General features: G+C 47.1%; 4 protein-coding genes across 7 annotated transcripts in view; all 4 read left to right on the top strand.

The window, feature by feature from the left end:
• Positions 1-920: 920 nt before the first annotated feature.
• HOXA7 (homeobox A7) lies at positions 921-4,312 on the top strand. Its single transcript, XM_075745948.1, has 2 exons — positions 921-1,442; positions 2,499-4,312. The coding sequence occupies exons 1-2, from the start codon at positions 1,067-1,069 to the stop codon at positions 2,780-2,782; spliced, it is 660 nt and encodes a 219-aa protein (XP_075602063.1). The 5' UTR covers positions 921-1,066; the 3' UTR covers positions 2,783-4,312.
• A 1,129-nt stretch (positions 4,313-5,441) lies between these two features.
• Positions 5,442-13,342, top strand: HOXA6 (homeobox A6). Of its 3 annotated transcripts, XM_075745946.1 has the most exons (4): positions 5,487-5,582; positions 8,300-9,048; positions 10,060-10,315; positions 11,728-13,331. In XM_075745946.1, exons 3-4 carry the CDS (start codon positions 10,291-10,293, stop codon positions 11,985-11,987), a joined length of 285 nt encoding a protein of 94 aa, XP_075602061.1. In that variant the 5' UTR covers positions 5,487-5,582; positions 8,300-9,048; positions 10,060-10,290; the 3' UTR covers positions 11,988-13,331. The 3 variants fall into 3 exon arrangements, with proteins under 3 accessions (XP_075602062.1, XP_075602061.1, XP_075602060.1); XM_075745947.1 differs by lacking the exon at positions 8,300-9,048 and having other exon boundaries at positions 5,442-5,582; positions 10,210-10,315; XM_075745945.1 differs by lacking the exons at positions 5,487-5,582; positions 8,300-9,048 and having other exon boundaries at positions 9,679-10,315; positions 11,728-13,342.
• HOXA3 (homeobox A3) overlaps positions 5,442-23,712 on the top strand; it is a 45,977-nt gene continuing 27,706 nt past the window's right edge. The window contains exons 1-2 of the mRNA XM_075745939.1: positions 5,442-5,582; positions 17,642-17,746. The gene's annotated coding sequence lies outside the window, so the exon portion shown is untranslated. The remainder of the gene's footprint in view (positions 5,583-17,641; positions 17,747-23,712) is intronic.
• HOXA5 (homeobox A5) lies at positions 13,467-16,776 on the top strand. Of its 2 annotated transcripts, XM_075745944.1 has the most exons (3): positions 13,467-14,380; positions 14,525-14,688; positions 15,698-16,776. In XM_075745944.1, the coding sequence occupies exons 1-3, from the start codon at positions 14,127-14,129 to the stop codon at positions 15,946-15,948; spliced, it is 669 nt and encodes a 222-aa protein (XP_075602059.1). In that variant the 5' UTR covers positions 13,467-14,126; the 3' UTR covers positions 15,949-16,776. The 2 variants fall into 2 exon arrangements, with proteins under 2 accessions (XP_075602059.1, XP_075602058.1); XM_075745943.1 differs by having other exon boundaries at positions 13,478-14,688.

Consider the following 23,712-nt stretch of genomic DNA (forward strand, 5'->3'; position numbering starts at 1 on the left):
CTTTACCAGGACTCCCTGTCTGAGGGAAGGAAACTCATTTTACGATCCGTTTAAAGGAAGGGCACGGTGCAGCATCCTCAATGGAGAGCCATTCCCATTGTTGGGGAGCCCAGTGTTTAGAAAAGCAGCAACGCTCCCCGTCGTCTGAGCGCACCGCTGCCGCCTCACGCGTAGGACTGTAAGGTAGGTAGGACGGAAAGGTAAAAGGGGCATTAAACAAGCGGCTGAGATTTGAAGCCGGTTCTGGGTCATTTCTTCAACTTTGAGGGTTTGGGTTTATTTTGGTTGGGTTGGCTTTGATTTTTTTTTTCCTTTTTCTTTTTTAAAGCGTTCAGAAAGTTTAGTCCTCGCATATTTTTTTCCTCTTTTTTTTTTCCCTCCTTCCCCCCCCCCCCCCCGAAGTGTGTGTGTGTGACAGTGGGATTTTTTTCTAGCGGGGAAACCGGCGGGATTCACTCCGGGGGGGGGGGTACCTTGATTTTCAAGGCTCGGGCAGCCCCTCAGGGCCGGCGGCAGTGAGGCGGGGGCCCTGCTGCCGGTGGGTACCCCCATAAACCCCACTGCGGGATTACACACCCCCCCCTCCCGCTTATTTTCCTTGCGGAAAAAACAGCGCGTGGGTGACGAACAACCTCCTTTAAAGTTTATATTTTATTTGATTCCCCCCCCCCCCCTCCCCTCCCCTCCCGGTCCGTCTAAAGGACCACATGATGTCTGCCTCTGTGTGTGTCCCCCGGGGGGCCGAGCGCCCCCTCACCCCCGCGGCGGCGCCGTCGGGGAGCGAAGGGGCGGCGGCGGCTGGAGGGCGCTGCCGGGCGCGGCGGCGGCGGCGGCGGCGTCCCCGGCCCGTCCATGGCCGGGCACCGGCGGGCCGCGGCCGGCACCACCTGTGAGGCGGGCGGGGATTGGCGGGCGGCGTCATATGACCGGTCACGTGCTCGAGGCAGCTCAGTCCAAAAGAAAATGGGGTTTGGTGTAAATCTGGGGGTGTAATGTTATCATATATCACGCTACCTCGTAAAACCGACACTGAAGCCTGCCGGACAACAAATCACAGGTCAAAATTATGAGCTCTTCGTATTATGTGAATGCGCTTTTTAGCAAATATACGGCGGGGGCTTCTCTTTTCCAAAATGCAGAGCCTACTTCTTGCTCCTTTGCAAGCAACTCCCAGAGAAGCGGCTATGGACCAGGCGCGGGTGCCTTCGCCTCCTCCATGCCCGGCTTGTACAATGTGAACAGTACCATATATCAAAGCCCGTTCTCTTCCGGATACAGCCTGGGCTCTGATGCCTACAACCTGCATTGTTCCTCTTTTGATCAGAACATTCCCGTCCTCTGCAATGAGCTAACCAAACCCAGCTGTGAGAAAGCGGAGGAAAGCAACCTGCACAACCAGGCTGAGCCTAATTTCCGGATATACCCCTGGATGAGGTCTTCAGGTAGGGGCAAGCGGAGAGGGCTCGGAGCCGTGGCAGCCAGGCAAAGCCTGTCGCCAGGATTACTGTCAGCACAGCCTTTATGGTTTTAATTATAGCTGAGGCGCCATTGCGTAGAAAGCCCGTGGCATTGTATGTAAATGAGTATCATAAAACTTTTTATTGCCCAATTAATGGGTTCTAGCCTCGTAAATTTATTTAACTCCATTTGCTATGGAATTTTAGCATTGAGTTGGTTTGCGCTGTTTGCTATAGAAATGTGGAGAGTTGGCTGCGGGCTCCCAGAGCCCCCACGGGTAAGCGTCTCCCCTGCCCTCTGCCGAAGTTGGGCAAAAAAATCCTGCTCGCTGGGGAAGGCGGAGGGGAGAGGGGCGTTCAGGAGCGGGGGACAGGCTGCTCAGGACTTTGCCAGCCCACGTTACCGAGACGTGCCACTCTCGTCCCCCCTGCCCTTTCCACGGAGATAAAGATCTATAGAAATGTACTAAACAGGAAAACGGGGCGTGGGGGCGGGGGGGGGGGGGGGGGGGGGGGGGGCTGGGGGGCGAGAGTGTGTGAAAAAGGAGAGTTCTCTTCTGGAGCTAAATGCGATGTATTGTTTACGACCCAGGCGGGGTGAGGTGGGGTGGGGGGGTGGAGGGAGCCCCCGACATTAAAATAAAATAAACACAGCCCAGCCTTCCAGCGTTTTATTTCTCCTTGCGAAACGCGAAAGTCTGGAAGGTTTTAGGGAAATACATCGCCTAGGGGGAAAGTTCCTCCTCCCAAAAGCAATTTCCTCCCCCACCTCCTCTCCTGAATGCTTTCTCTCCACTTTTTCTAGGTCTCGAGCAACTTAATTTTTGCCCTGACTGAGCAGGGCAGGTCGTGTGGTTGAAATGTCTTTGTTAGGGCAAAGTGGGGGGGCGGCTGGAAGTGAGAGAAGGGGATCATTCACTCTCTCTCGGCCGCTTTTTGTTCGAATAATAATAACAACCGCCACCACCACCACCTCCTAAAAAGAGAAAACTTTCCACCTCTCTTCTTGCCTAACTCCTGGCCATGTGTGCCTGCTTTCAGGTCCAGATAGGAAGCGAGGGCGCCAGACCTACACCCGCTACCAGACCCTGGAGCTGGAGAAGGAATTCCACTTCAATCGTTATCTGACTCGGCGGCGAAGGATAGAGATCGCCCATGCCCTCTGCCTGACAGAGAGGCAGATCAAAATCTGGTTCCAAAACCGGAGGATGAAGTGGAAGAAGGAGCACAAGGAAGAGAGCTCCAGCACCCCGGCTCCCAACGAGCCCACGTCAGCAGCAGCCTCTGTCGAGAAAGTGGAAGACGACGAAGAGGAGGAGGACTAAGGAGTCCCACTCGAGGAAGCGATCTCTTTAGTATAATGTATGCACATGACAGTTGGAAAAGCTCCCTTTAAAGGAAAGGAAAAAAAAAAAAAAAAGACACTCACTGTTTTTATTAAAAAAAAAAAAATCAGTTCCCTTTAATAATCATCTTGCAAGCGAGCGTTTGCAAACGTGAAAACGTTTCTTGGGGTGGTTTTCCAGCCTTCTCTCCGCTCTCCCGTACTCCCCAAACCTGCCCTGTGCCGAAGCTTTCGGTAATATCTCCTAAGAGCATCCTACAATCATTTGTTTTTTTCGTTTACCCAAACCTGGGTGGGTTTGTCCAGGGGACGTTTCAGTGGGAGAACTGCTGCTTGCACAGATAGTAAACCGTGACCTTCCGAAGTAACTACCTGACTCAATAGTCCCAATCATGTGTAAGGGGAAAAGTGCATTAGGCTCACATTAAGAAAAACTACCTAATTTTGAATAAGTAGCTCTGCACTTTTCTTTTTTTTTTTTTATTATTGTTAGAAAAGTATCATAACTAACAGCTACACTAACAAAAGATTAAACAGCAATTAAGGGGAAAAAAAATGTATCTTCCACAAACCACTACAATCTACAGCAATGATTTGTACTACCTATTTTCCAGACTACCTATATATCTTGCTCCGCCTACCTATCTTCGAAAGTATACTGTATTTTAGTAGTCAAAAGAAGATAACATTACTAATGTGAATCGCAAAATGCTTTTAGAAATGTAAGTGTAGTCTTTCGAAAAGCACGCATCAATAGCTTTGGTATAGAATTTGGTACCGAAAAGGCTGAATATATTTAAATTTAAAATAATATATTTATTCCAAAGCAATTATAAATGAAAACCATATGCTGCAATATATCTTTGTTCTCGATTCTGTACTATTCCGAGTGAGGAAGCAAACACACGCCAATATTGTACAAAGCGGTTTAATATCTCCCGTTGGCTTCTACCTTCGGCTGCCTCTGCTAAAGGCTGTTTTCTTATTCTAGGTTGATATTACTTAATATAGCGGAAAGTGTTCTTTGAAAAGTGAATTTAAATGACCATGTAACCACCTTTAAACCCCCCCCCCGTTTGTCCTGATTATCTGAACGTGTTAATATGTAATACCGTGACTTTTCCTACAACAGCAAATACTGTATATTTGAACGATTTTTTTTTTTTTTTTTTTTTTTGTCATTTATATTCGTCTTGGAGCTCATTTGTAGGATCATGTCATAAATTGGGAAGTATGTAATTAATCTGAAAACTTTGTAGCATGATGTATTGTTAAGAACTCTGTATAAATCCGTCTTGAAGGTTTGGCTAAAGTTTATTCAAAAATTGTATGTTACAATGTGTTTCGATGTGTTCGTTGTGAACATTTGGATATGCCGTGTAAGTATTGGAAGTGGAAAAAAAAAATAATGTCTGTGAACTCTCTTTGGAAGTGATACAGTGTACAAGTATCTCCCACGATAAATGTGTTTTACGTTACACAGAAAATAAATATGCTTGTTGACAATGAATTGTGGTTCTTTATTAGGGAAACAGTTCGAAGGAAGCATCAAAAAATAATTTACACGGACAAATAAAGAAATAGACCATATAAATCTTTCCCCCCCCCGTAATCAGAAGAAAAAAAAAAATTCAAGGTGATTAATTGATAGGAATCAGTCAAATTCTCTATCTCGACTTCGTGATTTTTTTTTTTCCCCCTAGCGCAGTTGATTAATAAAGCGGAAAGCCTTCTTTATGGAAGGGCTTCCTTCCACCGTGTTCCCGAGTTCTCTTAAAAATAGTAACCCCAGTCCAGGCGCCCGGCGATCAAGCCTAAATTGCATGCAGTGAAATAATATTTGGTAATAAACAGAAAGTGCGATGCGAAACTTCCAAGTGTAAATGATCTGGTCGTGTACGTGTGTGGTTAGTGCGTGCGGCTTTCGGGGTGCGGGGGGCATCAGGGTGGCATTAAAAAGGGGAAAAATCGCCCCGCTGTAGAAAACGTATCATTTTTGCCAGGTACCAGCGAACGTCAAGGAGATCTGATATTTTCAATCTTTTTAAAAAATTAAAAAAAAAAAAAAAAAAAAGGCTTGCCCGAAAAGTCCCTTTATTCGGTCGGGTAAATACAGGTAGAAGCAGAGCATCATTTGCGCAGAAGTTCCCTTTTTCTACTACACTCCGTTGCTGGTCAACGTACTAATTGTAATTTTAATAAAATTAGTACAAACTCCAGGTCTTTTAAAAAACTCCAGGGCTGCCTCTGTGGTAAGATGGCGCCTCTCTAAGACCTGCCTCTTCTTAGTGATGAGGAAAAGGCCATAAATCCGTTGTTGTTTATGAAAATTTACAACTTTGCAATACAACTTTATGAGTTGTTCGGTTTTTCCATTGGTCGTTGTCGGTCATGTGGATGGTAACCGTGAACATGAACTTTTTTATAATTTCCCTTGCGAGAATAGAGCCGCATTCTTTTGCTGAGCTCTGTCCTGCTTCGGATCTCTCTGGCTTTCAATCCCCATTTCATTTGTTCTTTGTAAGGCAATAGTGAACAAAGTGTGCGGAGGTTCGGCATAAGCAGCCGCCTAGAACACAGATCCGGGATGGCAATTTCCAGTTCCCCCGCTGGAAGGTGTGGCATATTGGATTCAAAGCACTGGCGTGGCAGATTTTCAACTTGCAACCTGGCTAATTTCCTGCTTCTTCTGGCACCAAAAGGAGGGCGATTCGTCTCCTGTGCAGCCAAAGCGACAGCTGTCAAAGTCGCAGGGGCTCCTGTGAGCCAGAACCTAAAAGGTGAGAAATGTATATGACACTACCGTAAGCAGGGAAACATGGTTTAATACGTTTAAATATTAGACATGTGCAATTAAACCAGATGGAAATGTTACCGGCCAGAAATAGAGGTGGCTGCGGCTCAGTTAATTTCTACTTAAACAGTGCATGCAAAAATATGCCTAAATAAAATGTCTACTTTCTATTATTTAGCAAGGAAGCCGTGGATTTTTTTTTTTTTTTTCACGAAGTTTATTTCTGTTTGCATTTGCCAGGGGATTGCTGTGACATTCAGGTTATTTTCTAAGAATTCAGGTTGCAGCATCAATCCGAGGTTTTGTTTTTTTTTTTTCCCAGCGCGAGGAAAAAAAAAAAAAAACCCAAAACAAACCAATAGCTTTTTTTTATTATTATTATTTCGCAGCGTTAACTTAAAGTTCATTTGCCGCAGCTAGAATTTAGATGTAATTTATTTTTTTACTATTTCAGAAACCAAACCAAACAAAACAGCAGTCAGCACAATGTCTCCTGGCTCCCCTGGCATGTCCAGGAGAAAGGTTATTTCTAGAGGGGTAAAACAGCGCGAACGCGTCTTTGATTTTCTTTATCAGATCAAGCGCTGCCTGCAAAATCCCCGTGCCCCGCCGTGGGTCCGTCGGCACAGCGTTCCCGGCGCTTTCCGGAGTGGGTAGCTTGCGCGCCTCGGCTGCGCGGAGCGGGTTTTGCAGCGGCTAAACCGATTTCAGCGCCGGAGACGGAGCTTTTTTTTTTTTTTTTTTCCCCCTTTCTCTCCTTGTTATGACTGTTACGGTGCGGCGCTGGGGCGGGGGGGGAGCGGCGGCTGGCGGGCCGGTGCCCCGCGGTGTGTGCCGGCGGGGGGGAGCGGGGCCCCGGGGACGGCGCCCCCGAGACCCCCCGCCGCCGCCGCCGCCGCCCGGCTCCGCTCCCGCCTCCTCATGGCGAATGAGCGGCTCGGAGTGCTTTAAGTGTTGGCTCCGGCTCTGTTTGTGCTGCCGGGCTGATAAAGCATTGCATTTGCATTGCATTGCGGTATCCGCCGGACTGGAGCTGCAGTGAGCGCCGGATTATTTATTGCGGGGCCGCGGGTGCTCAGTGCTGCCACGGCGTGGTGGAACGGCGGAGGCGAGCACGGAGCAGCCCCCGCAGCCCCCGGGAAGGGCAGCGCTGGGAGCCCGCCCTGCTCGGGGGAAACCCAAATGAGACATTTAAAAATATATATATATAAAAGAAAAAAAAGAAAAAGAAATCCGGCCTACTTTTCCTACAGGAATATCGCAGCTCGCCCCCGGGCGAGATATTCCGGCAGGGCCGGCTCTGCCCCCTCCCCTTCCCCTCTACTTGTACCTCGGTGTGTGTCAACTGTAAAATATCACAGTGGGAGCTGGCTGGGGAGGACCCGCCCGCGTCCCCCCGGCCATGCTCCCCACACCCCGCCAGTCTAAACAACGGTTCACCTTGCCCAAACTGTTTGGATTAGGAGCTATTAGTTAAAGATTGGTTTTGGTGACGCTGCCGAGCATGAGAAGGATTTGTAAGTGGTTTTATATACGAGGAGAAGGAGGTTTTTAAGCTTAAGAGGGTAACTGCCCCCGCACCTGTATCCGAGGGTGGCTGGGGTTGCCGGCCGGGTTTTCGGCGGGAGTGCTGGGGGTGCGGAGAAATCCGAAAACAAATAAAAGGCGGATGAAATACACGGGTACTGCAAAGTGTGACTTTGTTGCGGTGGCAAAATGCAGCGGCTGGCTTTCTCCTTTCCGGGGGGGTGTGTGTGTGTGGGGGGGGGTGTGTGTGTGGGGGGGGGAATGGTGAAGGAAAACTGGCTGAGAAATGTGTCCGGGCAGGGCACTTTCCTTGCAGAGCCGGGGGGTAACAGATTATTGTAATTCGGGGTTTTCTGTGGTAGGGGGAGGAGCGGAGAGGACGCCTGAATGTGACTAAAGCGGAGATTGCAGTGCAGATTGTTTAGCTGTCACTGTAACTACCACGACCCAGCCAGGCAAACGTGCACATTTCATTCCTTTTAATATTATGGGATTAACGAAGAAATGTTTTCGCTGCCTGCGGTCGGGCTTTGGACAGTTTGGTTTGGATGCAAACAATAACTTGAAAAAGAGGAAAGGAACAAAAAGGAAAAGGGAGGACAAAAAGAAATGAGTCTGTAACCGATGCTATAAAATGTAAATATGACTAAGCCTGGCGCGATTTTTTTATTTTGGTCTGTGTGTGATGGATTCAAACAAAAGACCGTCTGGCCACAACTTTTTAAAGTAAGGCCGATGGGTTTCGCTTGCCCCGAGTATTCATTGTTCACGGTGCGTTTTCGTTCTGACCTATGTTGGCAAAAATCTGCTCTTTTAAAAACTTCTTTGTATTTAGCGTGCTGTGTGCTTGTTTGCTGGTGTTCCCTCCTTTTTAAACTCTATTCACACTGAGTAAAAAAAAAAAAAAAAAAAACAAAACAAAACCAAACTTTTCCTGGAGAAGGCTGGCTTTCAGGAAATACACGTTTCTGAAATGACCTCCCAAAGCATGCAGCTAGTGAGCTGTAATTCTACCAGGTGTGTTTATGGATTAGCCGGTCTGAAGAGGTTAAGGAAGTTGGGGAAAAAAAAAAAAATAATTGGAGGCAATCAACATCTGAATGTGAAAGTCCAGCTGAGACTGTGAACAATACAAACTATTGTGGAGCGATGTTTTAACTCACTACCGTTTTATAGGTATCGTAATCTGCCCCCGGAAATGAGACAAATAGTCTCACAACAACAACAAAACTCCCCTTTGAAAGCTACTTTAGGAAACGAGGCTCGTACGAATGTCACTTTCCGTCAGAGCGCGTTTAAAATTAGGCTATTCAATCTGTTGTAATGGGCAGGGATTATGAGTAAACACAGCTTGGAATGAACAACCTCATGTTATCTCCAGGAACTGCAGGGTTACAGCTGAATTAAAAGCGCCTCAGCGAATTTCATCAACACTGTTACTGTTCCTGCCCTGGGCCAAGAATTATATTTCCGCTATGGGGTAACTGCCATGTTGAAAAATGAAGGTGGAAATGTTTGTTTCATGTATTTTTTTTCCTCTTAAAGACACACATCCGTGTTTAATGAAATTATTCGGAGCAACAACGAAACCGATTGGCTTCCGCTGACTCATTAGCGGGGCTGTATTAATTAGGAATAGTCCTACTGGCTCGTTTTTGAATTTGAATGTTTGATTCCGTCGGCTCGACTCTGGCGGGTGGGACTCGGGGAGAAGAGACACGTGGAACTTTATCTGGGCTGCTCGGGGGGCGCCGGGAACCCGCCCAGCCTTTCCCGGGGCCTTCTCGAGCACTTGGTGCAAACCAAAAATCCCCCTCCCCAGAAGGCCACCGCTTCCTGCCCGAGCCACAACCCCCGCGTTAATTATTGGAGTGTACATTAAGATACGAGACCTCTTCCACGCAGGACGCGTTAGCCTCTCTCAGGTTCGGCGCTGAGGCGGGTTCCCCGAGCTCCGACGGGAAGCCTCAGCGCAGGGGCGATTTCGGGGGGGAGGGGGGGGGGAAGAAAAAGAAAAAGAAGAAGAAAAGAGAGGGCCTAAACTCTTATGGATGCGGTTGTGGCATCGCGGTGGGAAAATGGAGAGAGGCCGGCCCGGCCCCCCCCCGCGCTGCGCGGCGCCCCGCTCCCCCTTTCACGTGCTCCCTCCGCTCCAAACTTTCCCTCCGCAGCATCCACCACCGCTTCCCTCCGCCGGAGGGCCGGGGGGGCCGCTGGCCCACCCTGCCTGCGGGGCTGCAGGGCTCCCTCGGGGGTGACGCGCCAACTTTTAAGGGCGCCCCCCCCCCCCCCCGCACACACCCCCCTCCAGCCCCTGATGGCCGTGGGGGGGGGTGGGGGGGTGTCCCCCTCCGCCGCTGTCACACTGCCCGTGCTGCCTGCTCCTGCCAGGAATTATTACTGTTATTGTTGTTGTTATTATTATTATTATTGGAATTATTTTTTCCTCCGGAGGGGCGTTCCCGCCCCGGGGGCGCGGCCGGTCCCCGCGGCGTTGCGCAGCTCTGCGCGGGGCTGCGCGGGGCGGCGCGGCGGGGCCGGAGCTGCCGGTAAGTTGGCGGCGCGGTGGCGGCGGCCCCGGGGGAGCGGGCGCCGCGCGCGCTCCCATTGGCCGCCCCGCCGTCAGCTGCTCCTATTTTCTGCTGTCGCTTTTGGCGCTCGGCCATCCAGAAACAAACCACTTCGATGACTCCTAATAGTTATCGCCAGATGTACTAATACACAACAAATCACGGTCCGGGAGAGGGGGAGAGCAAATGAGTTCCTATTTCGTGAATCCCACTTTCCCGGGGAGTCTGCCCGGGGGCCAGGACTCTTTCCTCGGGCAGATCCCCCTTTACCCGGCGGGCTATGATGCTCTCAGGCATTTTCCGGCTTCGTACGGGGCAAGCAGCCTCCAGGACAAGACTTATACCTCACCTTGTTTCTACCAACAGTCCAACACCGTCATTGCTTGCAATCGGGCTTCCTATGAGTACGGAGCCTCTTGTTTTTATTCGGACAAGGAAATTAGTAGCGCCTCTCCCTCCGGCAGTGGCAAACAGAGGGGGCCCGGGGACTACCTGCACTTTTCTCCCGATCAACAGTACAAATCCAGCGGCGTCCAAGCCAAAATTGTAAATGACGAAGGCACCGACCGGAAGTACACGAGTCCTGTTTACCCCTGGATGCAGCGGATGAACTCCTGCGCTGGTAAGGCATTTCGATGCAATCAAGGGGGGGGGGGGGGGGGGGGGGGGGGGGGGGGGAGGGGAGAGGAAGGAAAAGTTTCTTTCCCCAAGAAATTTTTTTTTTTTTTTTTTTTTTGGTTCTTAGATAAAGTCCAGGCTGCTGGAGAAACACGGCTCCTGCAGGGCAATGTGTAACATGAAACCTTCCCAGGTTATTTTAGACCTGGCACGTTGGCACCCTTGGAACGGTGGCCCGACAGCCCAGCTTGTGGATTCACTGGTGAAAGTTACTGGTGAATCCTTAGGAAGCGGGGGGGGGGGGGGGGGGGGAACCCACAGAAAAAAAAGAAGGGGAAAAAAAAGGAGCAGGGCTGTTTTATCACTCTCCTAAAGCCACCTCAAAGCCTCTGCTCCGCTCCTTCATTGTCAGAGAGCGATGCAAGGAATATGCCCTCTGTACTGAGGATCCAATGCGTTTGTGGCACATTCCTCCTCGCCCTCCTCCCCCAGCTCATTAGCCTGTAAGTATTGGACATTGAGAGCACGTTTCGGGGGCCGTGGGCGCACTTCCATAGCATCGCGGATTTTCTCTGACTTACAAGTGAACTTCACATAATTGAACTATTCTGTCCAGGAGTGGTGCTGAGGGGGGGAGAGGGTTGTACTGAGGTGGCATTTATTTTTAATAATCCCTTATTAAGACATTTACTCCCAGTGTTTGCTAATGACTCCTCTCCTCTCCCGTTTTCCCCAGTTTATGTTTGCTGGACTGTGGGTCGCGTTGCTTTTTTTGAAAGTTAAACTTTTAGCAAGACCATTCTGATGCTACTTTGCATTGGAGGGCAATAAATTCCGGAGCAAATGGCAAAGGCTCTTCTATGATCTTTAGCTGATGTCTATAATTATACTTCAATTACAGACCCTCTGTAGTCACAGCCATGGCAATAGAGTGTGTTTGCGTAAACACAGCCGTATATGCGTGCACACACACACGCACACACACATGCGTGCAGCTCCCCGGATCGCACACGTGTGTGTGTGTGTGTGTGCGTGTGCGCGCACAGGCTCTCAACGCGCAGAGGGTACACACTGCTCAGCCATTCACCAGGGTGCTACCTACTTCACTTTCCCTAGGTCCACCTTAAAGCCGCTTTGTGTCCCAGTTACCCCACCACCGTAAGCACGCAGCACATCCGCATTTACAGCTGGTCAGGCAGGAGAAAAGGAAATCAGGGACACGGACACACACACACACACACAAAAAAAAAAAAAGCCTCCAGGAAACCAGAGTAACACACCCCCCCCCCCCCCCCCCCCCCCCCCCACCCCCCCGTGATTGTGCCTGCAAAAGGAGGCAGAATATACTAACCGCTCTTTCTGATCTGAAATCACTGGGCCCTGTCCAATGCGATCGTTTTGTCTTTACTTCTACAGGTACAGTATATGGAACTCATGGGAGACGAGGGAGGCAAACTTACACCAGATACCAAACGCTAGAGTTAGAGAAGGAATTTCATTTTAACAGATACTTAACCCGAAGACGACGTATTGAGATTGCAAACGCTCTCTGCCTTACTGAACGCCAGATTAAAATATGGTTTCAAAACAGGCGGATGAAATGGAAAAAGGAAAACAAATTCATAAATTCCACACAGCCCAGCAGCGAAGAAACAGAGGAAAAGTCAGGGGAGTAGAACCACGTTTAATAAACTGTACCAGGCCTTTCCTTAGCGCTCACTATTACTATTATTATTTACCTTGCGTTCCTTCTGCTACTAAAATCCTATAGGTTTGTCACAGTCTATTAATTCCCAAAAGGCTTGGTTAAAAGATGTACATTTGCAATCAGCTGTGACTTTCTTTAACATATGTGGAAGTCCTAGCTTTCGAGCTACAGGCATGTATGTATATAACCACCTTTCCAAAGCATAGACGATGTTGCTTAAAATATTAGAAAAATGGCCCAGATTTTTAAATATTTGAGGTGACCATCTGTGTGTGGGTGAGTGTCCCTGGCGTGCCTGTGTGAGAAGAGATAAGCGAGTGATTTTTTTTGTTATTATTTTTTTTTTTTTAATTTGGAATGTTCATATTGTAGAAAATCTATGTCGGGCCGTCTCGTTATGCTGTGTTCGGGAGCTTATGGTCTGCAGGGGAGAAAAAAAAAGTTTTATGCATTTAGAAGATATTTAAATAGCAAAAAGAAGAGAAAACCTTTTTTAAAATCGTTGTATAAAATCCTGGGTATAAACTTGCAGTTAAAGCGAAGATTAATTGCAGGGAGATTTTTAAATGCCGCTAAACTGCCTAATCTGCACTACTAGTATTAAAGTAAAAACTCGGCGTTAAACTTCAGGAGAAGCGAGGGAAGAGGTTTCGAAGTGGGCTGATTTCTGTGGTTCCCGTTGAGCTCACACTGAGGTTTCGGTGAGCTCAGCTCTACACTGAAGGGGCTTTGAATTATGGACTACATTTCTTGCGGCTTCGTAGGCTTGGGTCGGTCTTTCTTTCTTTCTTTTCTTTTCTTTGATTTTTTTTTTTTAAATTAAAAGAAAAGTGTCTGTCATATTAACTCGGGGACGTTCCCAGCTTTTGTGGTATCTTAATTCACATTCGCATTTCTTAGCACTGGAGAAAAAAAAATAAATAGATACTCTAAAGAAAAGTAGCTGCCATAAAATGCTTCTACTCTGAGTTCTGTATAAGCAAAATAAGCGCAGCGAAAATATTGATTAATATATACGTTATATCTCTGTATATTATATTGTGTGTGCGTGAGTGTGCGTGTGTAGCTGTGTACAAATACACTTGTATGCGCATCAAGGCTCTTTTGTTTGGAAGGCAGCGCAATTTAGGCTACCGCTCTAAATCTTTTTAAAGCCAAATCTTGAAAATACTAATGCAAAATGGCTACCGCCGCATTTAGAGGTGGTTTTTTGGTTGGTTTTTCTCCTTTTTTTTTTTTTTCCGAGAGGCGAAAAAATAACGGCGGCCGTAAAGCCGCCTGGAATTTGACCCCCTAGTTGGAAAAAAGGCTGCACGATATTTATCTTTCATAGGTACCTGCCATTTCAGATCGGCAGGACCCGGGTGCCTCTCGAAACCTACGGCACGGGAATAAAAGGGCGGGGGGGGATAAAAAAATGTGTGTGTGTGTGTGTATATATATATATATATGTAAGGGACATAAGCGTGGCCAGCGTCGGAGGATAGATCATATAGGATTTGCCAACTGATGTAAATAAGCCTCGCACGGAGGAGACAACAGGCACAAAGCGAAGCGCTCTCTGCACGCAGGGCTTTTCGGCGGCCGGGGCGGAGGAGCAAACCCCGCCGGCCCCGCGGCCTCGCCGCCCGCTCCCGGTACCGCTGGCGACGACGGCGGCGGCGACCCCCGGCACAGTGGCGGCTTAGCCCCGCTCCTCTCCGCGCCTCTCCGCGCCGCTCCTGGCCGCCGTCGGGGGCCGTCACCCCGGGCCGACCCCGCGGAGCCGCCGCCATCCCCCGCGTCGCCAGCGGGTGGCGCTGGAGGCCGGCGGACGGGCGGGAAGCGGCGGCGGGGGCGCGCGGCGGCGGCGCGCCCCGGGCCGCCCGCGCCCTCCCAGCTCCCCCACCAGTGCACGAGTTTACCTCTAGAGGTCATCAGGCAGGATTTACGACTGGACAACAAAAGCACGTGATGTGAAGCCGTACCCCATATTTGGGTGCCTACGTAGGAGGGAACCAAGTACATGTCCCAGTCATTTCCATAATTCATCATAAATTGTGCAAGGGTGCTATAGACGCACAAAACGACCAAGAGCCACAAATCAAGCACACATATCAAAAAACAAATGAGCTCTTATTTTGTAAACTCATTTTGCGGTCGCTATCCAAATGGCCCGGACTACCAGTTACATAATTATGGAGATCACAGCTCGGTGAGCGAGCAATACAGGGACTCCGCCAGCATGCACTCCGGCAGGTACGGATACGGCTACAATGGCATGGACCTCAGCGTCGGGCGCTCTGCTTCCACCCACTTTGGTGCCAATGAGAGACCCCGCAGTTACCCGGCCAACACCACCTCTGCCTCGACAGAGCCCAGGTACAACCAGCCCGCGACGGCTTCCCACTCGCCTCCCCCTGACCCTCTGCCCTGCACCGCCGTGGCCGGTTCGCCTGTCAGCGAGAGTCACCACGGGGTGAAAAACTCCCTCGCCAACTCCACCAGCACTTCGTCCAATTCCAGCAGCAACACGCACATCAGCAGAGACGGGGTTGGCACCTCGTCTGGGACTGAGGAAGACACTCCAGCAAGCAGCGAGCAGGCAAGTGCCCCGACCGACCAAAGCACAGCCCAGCCTTCACAGCCCCAGATCTACCCCTGGATGCGAAAACTGCACATAAGTCATGGTAAAGCAAATACCCTGTTCTTTCTTTATTTCTCTGGAGGAAAAGGAGGATTTAATGTAAACCGGGTGGCTGCGCCGGAGCAAGGTCGGGGAGAGGGGGAGAGGAGGGCGTGAGAGCGGGCAGCCTCCGCGCACAGCACAACTCCGCTCGCAGGGAAGCACTCTCCCTTCTCTGGGCGAGTCCCCCCCAAAAGACAAAAAAAAAAAAAAAAAAACCAAAACCGCCCGGCCCCAGAAACCACAGCCCGCCCGGCTCCCAGCGCCGGCCCCGGCGGGCAGCGGGGGGAGCAGAAAGAGCCTTCCCGAAGAGGGATCGGGAGCAGAGGCTGCTCCCGGCTCTCCTCTGGAAGGGGGATCCTCCAGTGGGAACGGCGCGGCTGACCCCATTTATTTTGCCGAGCCATATTAAAAAGAGAATAGGAGAGGGCGAGGAGGGCAGTTTTCACTGCTGGGAAGCCGTGGGGGAGGGGGACGAGTCGCCCCAAACTCCGGGGGAGCAGGCTTGAGGGGCTCGGGGAAGCGGAGCAACTTTCAGCCCCGGGTACCTGCCCTGCCCTCGCTGCTGGGGGAGCAGCCGGGGGCTCGCTGCCTCCCAGAGCCTTCCCCAGCCCAGCCGTGGGAAAGGGCTGCACGCTTCAGCTTTGCTCTCCCAGACATGAAAACCCAGCTAGCAGCAGAGACATCCTCCAAAACAGCTTGTCTGTGGGAGGTGCGGGGGGGGAGGGAGGGGGGGCATTAGCCTTAAAAAATAAAAAAAAAAAACACCCTGTTTTTTTTTTTTTTAAAAAGAACCCCAAATTCAAGCGAAAACTTACCGAGAGCACCAAATCCCCCTCCCCCAAGCCTTTCCTAAAAGGAGCTGGAGGGGGAAACTTGTTGAGCGTTTATCCAAACCAGAAACAAAACCAAGCAGGACTGAGAATAACGGTCCTGGTCGCTGGTAGCTGCAATAAGACACGAAGGCTCCGAGTGGCTGCTGAGAATCTAAATCATGTACTTTTCTCTTCCAGACAACATAGGGGGACCAGAAGGGAAAAGGGCTCGGACTGCTTACACCCGCTATCAGACCTTGGAGCTGGAAAAGGAATTTCACTTCAATAGATACCTGACCCGCAGAAGAAGGATTGAAATAGCACATGCTCTTTGCCTCTCAGAGAGACAAATAAAGATCTGGTTCCAAAACAGGAGAATGAAATGGAAAAAGGATAATAAGCTGAAAAGTATGAGCATGGCAGCTGCAGGAGGGGCATTCCGTCCCTAAGCGTTTGATCAATTAAAAGTACTGAGCAGTATTAGCTGACCCTGCGTCTCATGTCAGTACTAAGTTGACTTTCTAAAACTTCCTTGTGTTACTTCTGTGAAGAAACCCTGTTCTTGTCGCCCTTATTCATCTTTTAATCATGAGCCTGTTTATTACCATTCTCTCGCGTGTATAAGTAGATCTGCTTTTATCGTACATTTCTTTGTCTTGAATGGCTTTGTCTTGAAAAAAATAATAGATGTTTTAACTTATTTATATGAAGCGAGCTGTGTTACTTGAAGTAACTGTTAAAACAAAACTAAACAAAAAAGAACAAAAAAAAAAAAGAAGGTAAAAAAAAAAAAAGGAGAGAGAGAAAGAAACCCTCCCCCGGTTTAGTACAAATGTTATGTGTTGCACTCAACCTGCTTAACTGTGCATGTGTGGTCAAGTGTTAATGTCTGTATAGCTCCAAGCTGTTAAAAATATTTTTATTCAAACTACCTATATAATTCCTGTGTAATTAATGCTGTTGTAGAGGTGAAATGATGAAATCAACTGAACTTGTCCTACGTGTAGTGAATAGTGAATCTGTGACGAAAACTGTGATTCCAAGCAGTATGTCCTTGCTGTGCCTTTGTATATGACTCTTTGCACGAACTCTTAGAAGTGGCTCTTATTAAGCGCAGCTTCTGTGATGTATGTTTTTTGTGAACAAAGTTACAAATATAGTCAAAGTCTGGCTGTTTGAGCAAACTGTGATCAGCTTTTTTTTTTTTTTTTGTATTTGTTTTTAAAAAAAAACTGACTGGAAATCAACAAAAAAAATAAACTTTCTATTGTAAAGTTTTCGTGATCTGGTTTGTGCAAAGCAAGAAGTTGTGCTTCCTGATTTGCCTCTGAAAAAAAATATTAACCCGTGCAGAGCTTGTAATATTATTTTACCTGGCTCCTGCTGCACGTTGGAAATGGTAGATGCTGCGATTGTCCGCTACCAGTATTTTTAGTTGAAAGTTTGACCGTAAGTTCCTCCTTACTGGTTTATCGCTAGGTGGAAAGCTGTATCGCAGGACCATAATCAACACCCTTTGTGGGTGAATCAACTGTTAGCTGTTTGCTGATGGTTGGGGAGGGGGGGAAAAAAAAAAAAAAAGTGCTTTGTTAAAACACGCTGCTAACTCCAAGACGTGTTTGCATCGCTCTAGAATTTCTCCTGTGGTTTCATTAAGTATATTTGCAGGACAGCCACGTCCGAGCCCTCTGCGTCTATTAGTAACCCTCGCTAGCCACAACCCCACTTTTCACCCTTTAAAGATTTTTGGTTTTCTTCGCTACAATTAGTTTGCATTAAACGCAATGTTACTTACCCCATCAGAGCTTGAATGGTTAACTCTTCTGAGCTTCTAAGTGCAACTAAAGATTTGCACATTTACTGACTGGTTACATTGATGCCTTCCCTTAAAAGTTATAAAACAGTAAACTTTATAAGCCCCAGTTCCGGCTATATGACATTTGGGTGCCAAATGAATAGGGTTTTGTCTATGAATTAGATCGTAAAATCATCCATAGCACAGACAGATAGGCTCACTGGCTATAAAAAGTCACGTGGTGCCATTAAAGTAAGTTTTATGGTTTTGGGGAGTTGACATCCAACATTATATACCACATAACATATAATCTCACTGACGCTGGACTTCATTTGACTCTTTTGCAGGCTACGTGTGCCTCCTGGCCATTCAAATTGTCAGGTTTAGGGACAGAAGTATCCAAACCACAAGTTCTCAATACTGTATGAAAAATGGCTCCTTGCAAGTCAAAGGTAAGTTTTGTGCACAAGTTCCTTAAAGTTTATTTGTACAGTGGGGAAGCCGAGGCTCCCGCTCGCTCTCGCTGCCTCTCGCCTCTCTCTTTCTTTCTCTTTCTCTTTCCCTTCCTCTCCGCCTGGAGCTTTTCAGGACGGTCCCACCGAGCCCGAGAGGCAGGATCAACCACTAATGATCCAGGTTGCGCTGCAAATTCCCCCCCCCCCCCCCCCCCCCCAATCCCTTCACTCGCAGCAGCTAGCTCTCTATTTTAACGATCAAATCAAAGTAAACCACAATAAGCGACTTTGGCAGAGATGGATTTTGGGGCCTAGCTTTAATCACTTTGACTACCGCAGAAGATAATTACTTCCTTTGCTCCAATAGACTCTCCAAGTTTGGAGAGGTTTTGTTTAGCAAAGAGTAGTTACTGCAGGCGATTAAAAAAAGGGAAAACAAAATAGATAGGGCTTGATATTATCTGGGCAGTGTCTTCTGTAGGCATGATAGAGTTGGAGGCGTGCTGATATGGTAATAATCTTTAGATTGGTGAAATATGTTGCACATCAGAGCTGGTACTAAAATGGCACAGACTGTATTGGAGTGCTTAAAATTTCTATTATTTTCCGCATTGGGTTGTGCAGAAAGCTTTAGCTATGTATATATGTCCATCTGCGAGTGTGTAATGTGTTTCGGGGATGCGCATTTATAACATTGCTGTAACTTTTTCCGGATCCTATATGTAATTGCATAAATATAAATATATTTAAATTATGTGCATGTGTGCATGCATGTACAAATTCATGTATACGCCTGTATAAAGCCGTGCACGTGCATATGTGTGTCTAATATCTATTTATTTATGTATACAAAGGGTGCGTACGTGTGTATACATATATAGGTTCCTGTGACTTTTTTTTTTTTAAGCGAACCAATTGACTGTAACTTGTAGCATTAATACAAGAGACTACAGGTCATTAGAGTGCTGCAAATTATGAAATACGGGCTTGGTTTATTGAAGATTGTAAATATCCCCCTAGCTCTGCTCTCTCCCTCTCTGCCTTATATTGCTGGCTGCCATTGTGGGGTAGGCCCCAGCTGCGTGTTTACTTCAACATTCTTTTTATTTAAGTGGACTGTTCTCACTAGAGTGTGATTACTCAGCAATAAACTTTATGGCCGGATTTAACTTTAGTCTTTGAATTTCCAGGACTTGAATGAAAGGGTGAAAGGAACTCTGTCTTTCTCTGGGTAGCATTAAGGCCTGATCCTTACCCTCAGATCTGTTAGTTAGGCAAGTGATCTCAGGGGCTGCAGACCAACTAGTTGAGGGGCTAGGGAAGAGATTTGAGAATTGCCTCATATACACACACACATGTGTGTGTGTATATGTCTATCTCCAAACCAGCTGTGAGTATCTCTTTCTCTGCTCAGGTTTGGAGTAGCAGGAATTCAGCAGATCACATTGTTTGCCTTCATGTGTCATAAACTCGGATTTGCAAAAGAACCGGGTGGTTTGATGTGAGCTGGGAGACGGGCTTTGTTTTATTTTGCTAGTGCTATCCCATTTGAATATTGCGGGTTAGACTCTATCTGCTACTGTGAGCAAAAATAAGAGAAAGGCACAGAGGTACAGGAGGGTAAGGTTGTTACGTACCTCTGCAAGGTCTGCACGTTGCCGACTGATCCCTATTTTTAATTTACTTGCCTTTAAGGTTAAAGAAACGGTAGTATGTAAGGTTGACTCAGCTCAAAGATCTCACAGTAATACAAATATTTAATATTTAGAGTCAACGCCTTCATAAGATAAATGAAGTCCAAAGCCTTTGTGTCTGTGTATCTTCCTATGAACACTAAACAAGCACATATGCATATACTTTATGTTAAAAAAACAAGTCAAAGTCTTTAAAAGCGCATATCCAAAAGCACATTTGAAAATCATTTCCGTAATAAACAGCTGGAGATTTTATAGTACACTAGCTGTCACATTTTCATCAATAGGAATACCAGAAAGTTATATATGATAGGCATGTATTATATTATATTATATACCATAAAATTTTATAGTTTGAGGCAAAGGCATGAAAACCCTTTAAAAACTTGGGCTTCTTTTATATTCGGGTCCTTTTCCAAGGAAAATCCTTCTCTTTTAAACGGGAATGATAGGAGACACAAACCATTCGCAATTATTCAATATTCAACAGCTCTGCGTTATTTGAATTATCTGGAGAATATACCAACACACACGCACACCCGTTCGACTAATATTTTAGGAACCTGGATATCATCGCGGATTGTGATTTTTCATTGTCTAGAGCGAAAAGATTTGCTACTGCATATTTTCACATTTTTGAACGTGGCTTCTGGAGCATATTCCACATAAAGCAGTGTATAGAGATTCAAGAAGTACGGAAAAGAAAAACATCCCCAAACCCACAAGCATATAAACCCGCCCGTACTGCAAGAAACTCTCTAACAACAAAAGAAAGTTAGCTAGAAATGACAACTTCTCCACATTTCTGGCCCTGCCCTGCCCTAAGCAGGACAGTTGAAGCCATTCAAATCCAGAAACGCATTAAGATTTTCTAATCCGCTTTGAAATTCGAAATTCAAACAACCCCAGACTGCCGAACTCTACCAAAATATTGCCAGGTCCTAATTGTTTTCCGAGGGAAAATGTCATGGAGAATAATCGCTGGGAATCAGGAGAGAGGTCTTATCTGCGCACATTATTTTTCTACTGTGTTTGGGGGATTAATGCGTGCGAGTTTGTTTTACTTTAGGCATGGCAAGTGGCGTTCTGCGATTTGAAATATAGTTTACCTAATCCTTTGAAAGAAATACTTGAGTGTAGTGTGTCATGTCTAAGCGTAAGGCCAATTAAAGATTAGGCAACTCGCTTAATGTGTGTAACTAGTGACTTTGCAAGGCATAACTTTCTCTAAACCAGAAATATAACAATCCGATGGAAAGTCATCCGTAAATTACAGCTCTGCAGCCTTGTCTAAGCCCTGCAAACGCCCTAATTGCAGAACATTACGGGGAAATTATTATTCTGCCATTTCCTTACATTTAATAAGTGTGTATCTGTGGAAGGGTGACAATAGAGGGGTTTGCAATCTGCTTCATGGGAAATTGAATGGAACAGATCATGAGGGGCGGATCAGGAGGTTTCGATTTCAAACCCTGGATACTGGAGCAATGCCTTTTCCCTCCCCGCAAATACAGATTTAACGCATTGAATGCAGACATAAGTAAATCTCCTGACCAAGTTAAGACATCGCTTTGCTTTCTTAGCTCCTTCTCTTCTCTGCCCTTAAAATCTCCCCAATTTGTTGCTAGAGTTGCCAGCCAGAGCGCAAAAACATAGCTCCCACAGCCGCCTGGTCATCTTTGAAAATATTATCCCTTTCAAATTAAAGCATCCTCACTAATGTCTCTCTGGAAGGCAAATACTCATGGACCATCGCAGTCACATGTTCCTGTAGCTACATGCACAAATAATATCAAATCTGACATAAAGAGCGTGTAGAATTTGCAAGGATTTCGCCTTATAGCACGCATAAGGAATCTTTCCTATATCCCCTCCCCAAAAAAATGTCTTTTCAATAATAATATTTGCTATGAAGGTTATTGGGTAATTATTGCAATTTTGTGGAACAGTCCTTGCTTGAGGTGAAGTCTGTCTCTGGATAACAAATGGCAGCCCGTGCAGTTCACTGCCAGGTTAAGTAAATGCAGAAAAGATAAATCTGCACACCCTAGGAATCACCAGCAGAGCTCGCTTTAGACCAAGTTCACAGTCAACTCGTTTGCCTAGACAAGGCTTCGCAAACAATTAGAGTTGTTTCTTTATGTTTAAATCAAGGAGAAATGACTAAGACCCTCGTAGCAGAGAGCTGCAGCTTTTCCCCCAACGCTCGTCGCTACATTCCTTCCAACCTCACGCCCAGAACTTACCCAGCATTTCACCTGCAATTGTAACCATATAGCGCCTTTGAGTAACAGGCTTCCCTCCAACGCTGCCGAAAGGCTGTGCGAACTGATTTAACAGCACTTTACAAAGCTGCGAGATTAAAGAAAAGAAAGGGGGGGGAGAAAAAAAAAAAAAAAGGCAATAATTAAAAATGCAAAAGTATCCGATTTCTCGACAGCAAGAAGGAAAAAGAAACAAAGAAAAAAAAAAAAAAAGCCCTTCGAAAGCTGGGGGAAACGGCAGAACTATTGAAACAAACAGTGCGAGTCTCTTACTCCTAAAAGAAGCTGCATAGCTTTTGTATATCTTTGTGGTTAAGGGCGTTACAACTGCAGGTCAAAAAGTTGAGGGTCAAAAGTTTACGTTTTGCACCACTCTTAGTCATTCGCCCAGACAGAGTTTGATGTCAATGTTATAGCCGAGATCTTGACTATCAGCACAAAAGATAAAATAGCTTTGAGTTACGTGTGTATCACAGTATGGACTCCAGGTGAACCCTACTGGCTGAATGACCTCAATTACCGAGGAAAGGATAGAAAATTCCTCTTTTCAAGAGTAATACATGTTGTATTTCATCTTGAATTATCGGCCACATTTGTGTCTGAATATCTCGGGTTCAGCCGCGGCAGGTAAACACGCGTGTTACCCCATACACAGCCGCTGCTGCTGTTTCCTCCGAGAGTCAGGTAGCAAAATGTTTCACCCTTGTTTATTATATAATAACCTGCTTTAAGAGGTTTAATGTTAAGCCTTCTCACTTGGCAAAATGGCAGGAAGATAAGATAGGAGCGAAGCTATTAACGCGTGTATCGATCCTAGCCGCGCCTTTGTTTTTGCTCTCATTTCTGTAGCGACCGCTAAACTGTGCTTAAACGGGACATACTGGAGATAATACGGGTTATACGTTTGGTCCGAAGGAGCTCGTTTAAAATGCGGAGCGGTGGGGCTGTGTTGTGCTACCGACGGAAAATGTTGCGGAGAAGCTGGCGCCCTGCACCTCTCCGTGATTTGGAGTGATCTCACAGCCTTCTGGAATTACCCGAGGCAGCGGTTCCCAGCGAAATGGGGAGCAGGGAGGATTGTTTTCCCTCCATCCATCCCCCCGCCCCTCTCTCTCCCCAAAGAAAAAGTTCATTGGGATTTCTTTGCGCAGAGACTTATTCCCACATCGTTGGGAATTTTTGTTCCCAGCGCCGCCTCGGTGATGAAGTTTTAGCTCCTGGGTCAGGCGTGTCCGGAGGGAGAACTGGCCAATATTGCACAGGGAATTTCCTTCTGGGGGAGATCACTGTAAATCGGATTCAGCCTGAAATGATGAGGATAAGGATGGAAGAGGGAAAGGATAGTCCCAAATATTCATAAGCAGATATGAAAAGCGTGGAGGAGGTGACAGGGCGACGAGGAAGTCTGAGAAAGAGCGCACCTCGCCCCCATCCATGCATAGCTGCCTTTCGACCTCCAAGGCAGGAGGCTACACCGGCCTCTGTGTAGCTGGTACGCGTGAATTATTTCCCAGAGACACAGCTGGATCGTGGCAGTCAAGCGCTATTTCTTGGGAACAAATATGCGAGGGGTTAGATTTCAGATTAGCCAAAGTGATTATTGGAGATTTTGCCTAAAGTACCTGCTGAAGTCTGGAAAGTACATAATGCAAGTGTTTGCTCGGCGTGCAGGCGTTGTGCACAAATTGCTGCTGTTACTGGTAGTGAGCCCTGGCACTGCACGTTTGGGGAGCCTGCCCTTGCTGGAGATAGTATATAACCTTTCACATCCAGAGTATTTATTTGGTGTAAGAGCGAAGCCTGATAACAAGCTAAAACCCGTAGCCACATATCTATTTTGTTAGAGAATAGCAGGCGGATTGTTTCCAAGAATAACAATGCGTCTTTGATATACCCAGAACGAAAGCTGTTACTATAACTGGCTTACTCAAGGGTAGGTGACTGAAATCCATTTGCTTCCTCACCAAAACAATTAGTGGCTCGAATTCCGTATTTTCAGTCTGGT

The sequence above is a fragment of the Balearica regulorum genome, chromosome 2, assembly GCF_011004875.1.
Source record: "Balearica regulorum gibbericeps isolate bBalReg1 chromosome 2, bBalReg1.pri, whole genome shotgun sequence".
Taxonomy (NCBI): Eukaryota; Metazoa; Chordata; class Aves; order Gruiformes; family Gruidae; genus Balearica; species Balearica regulorum.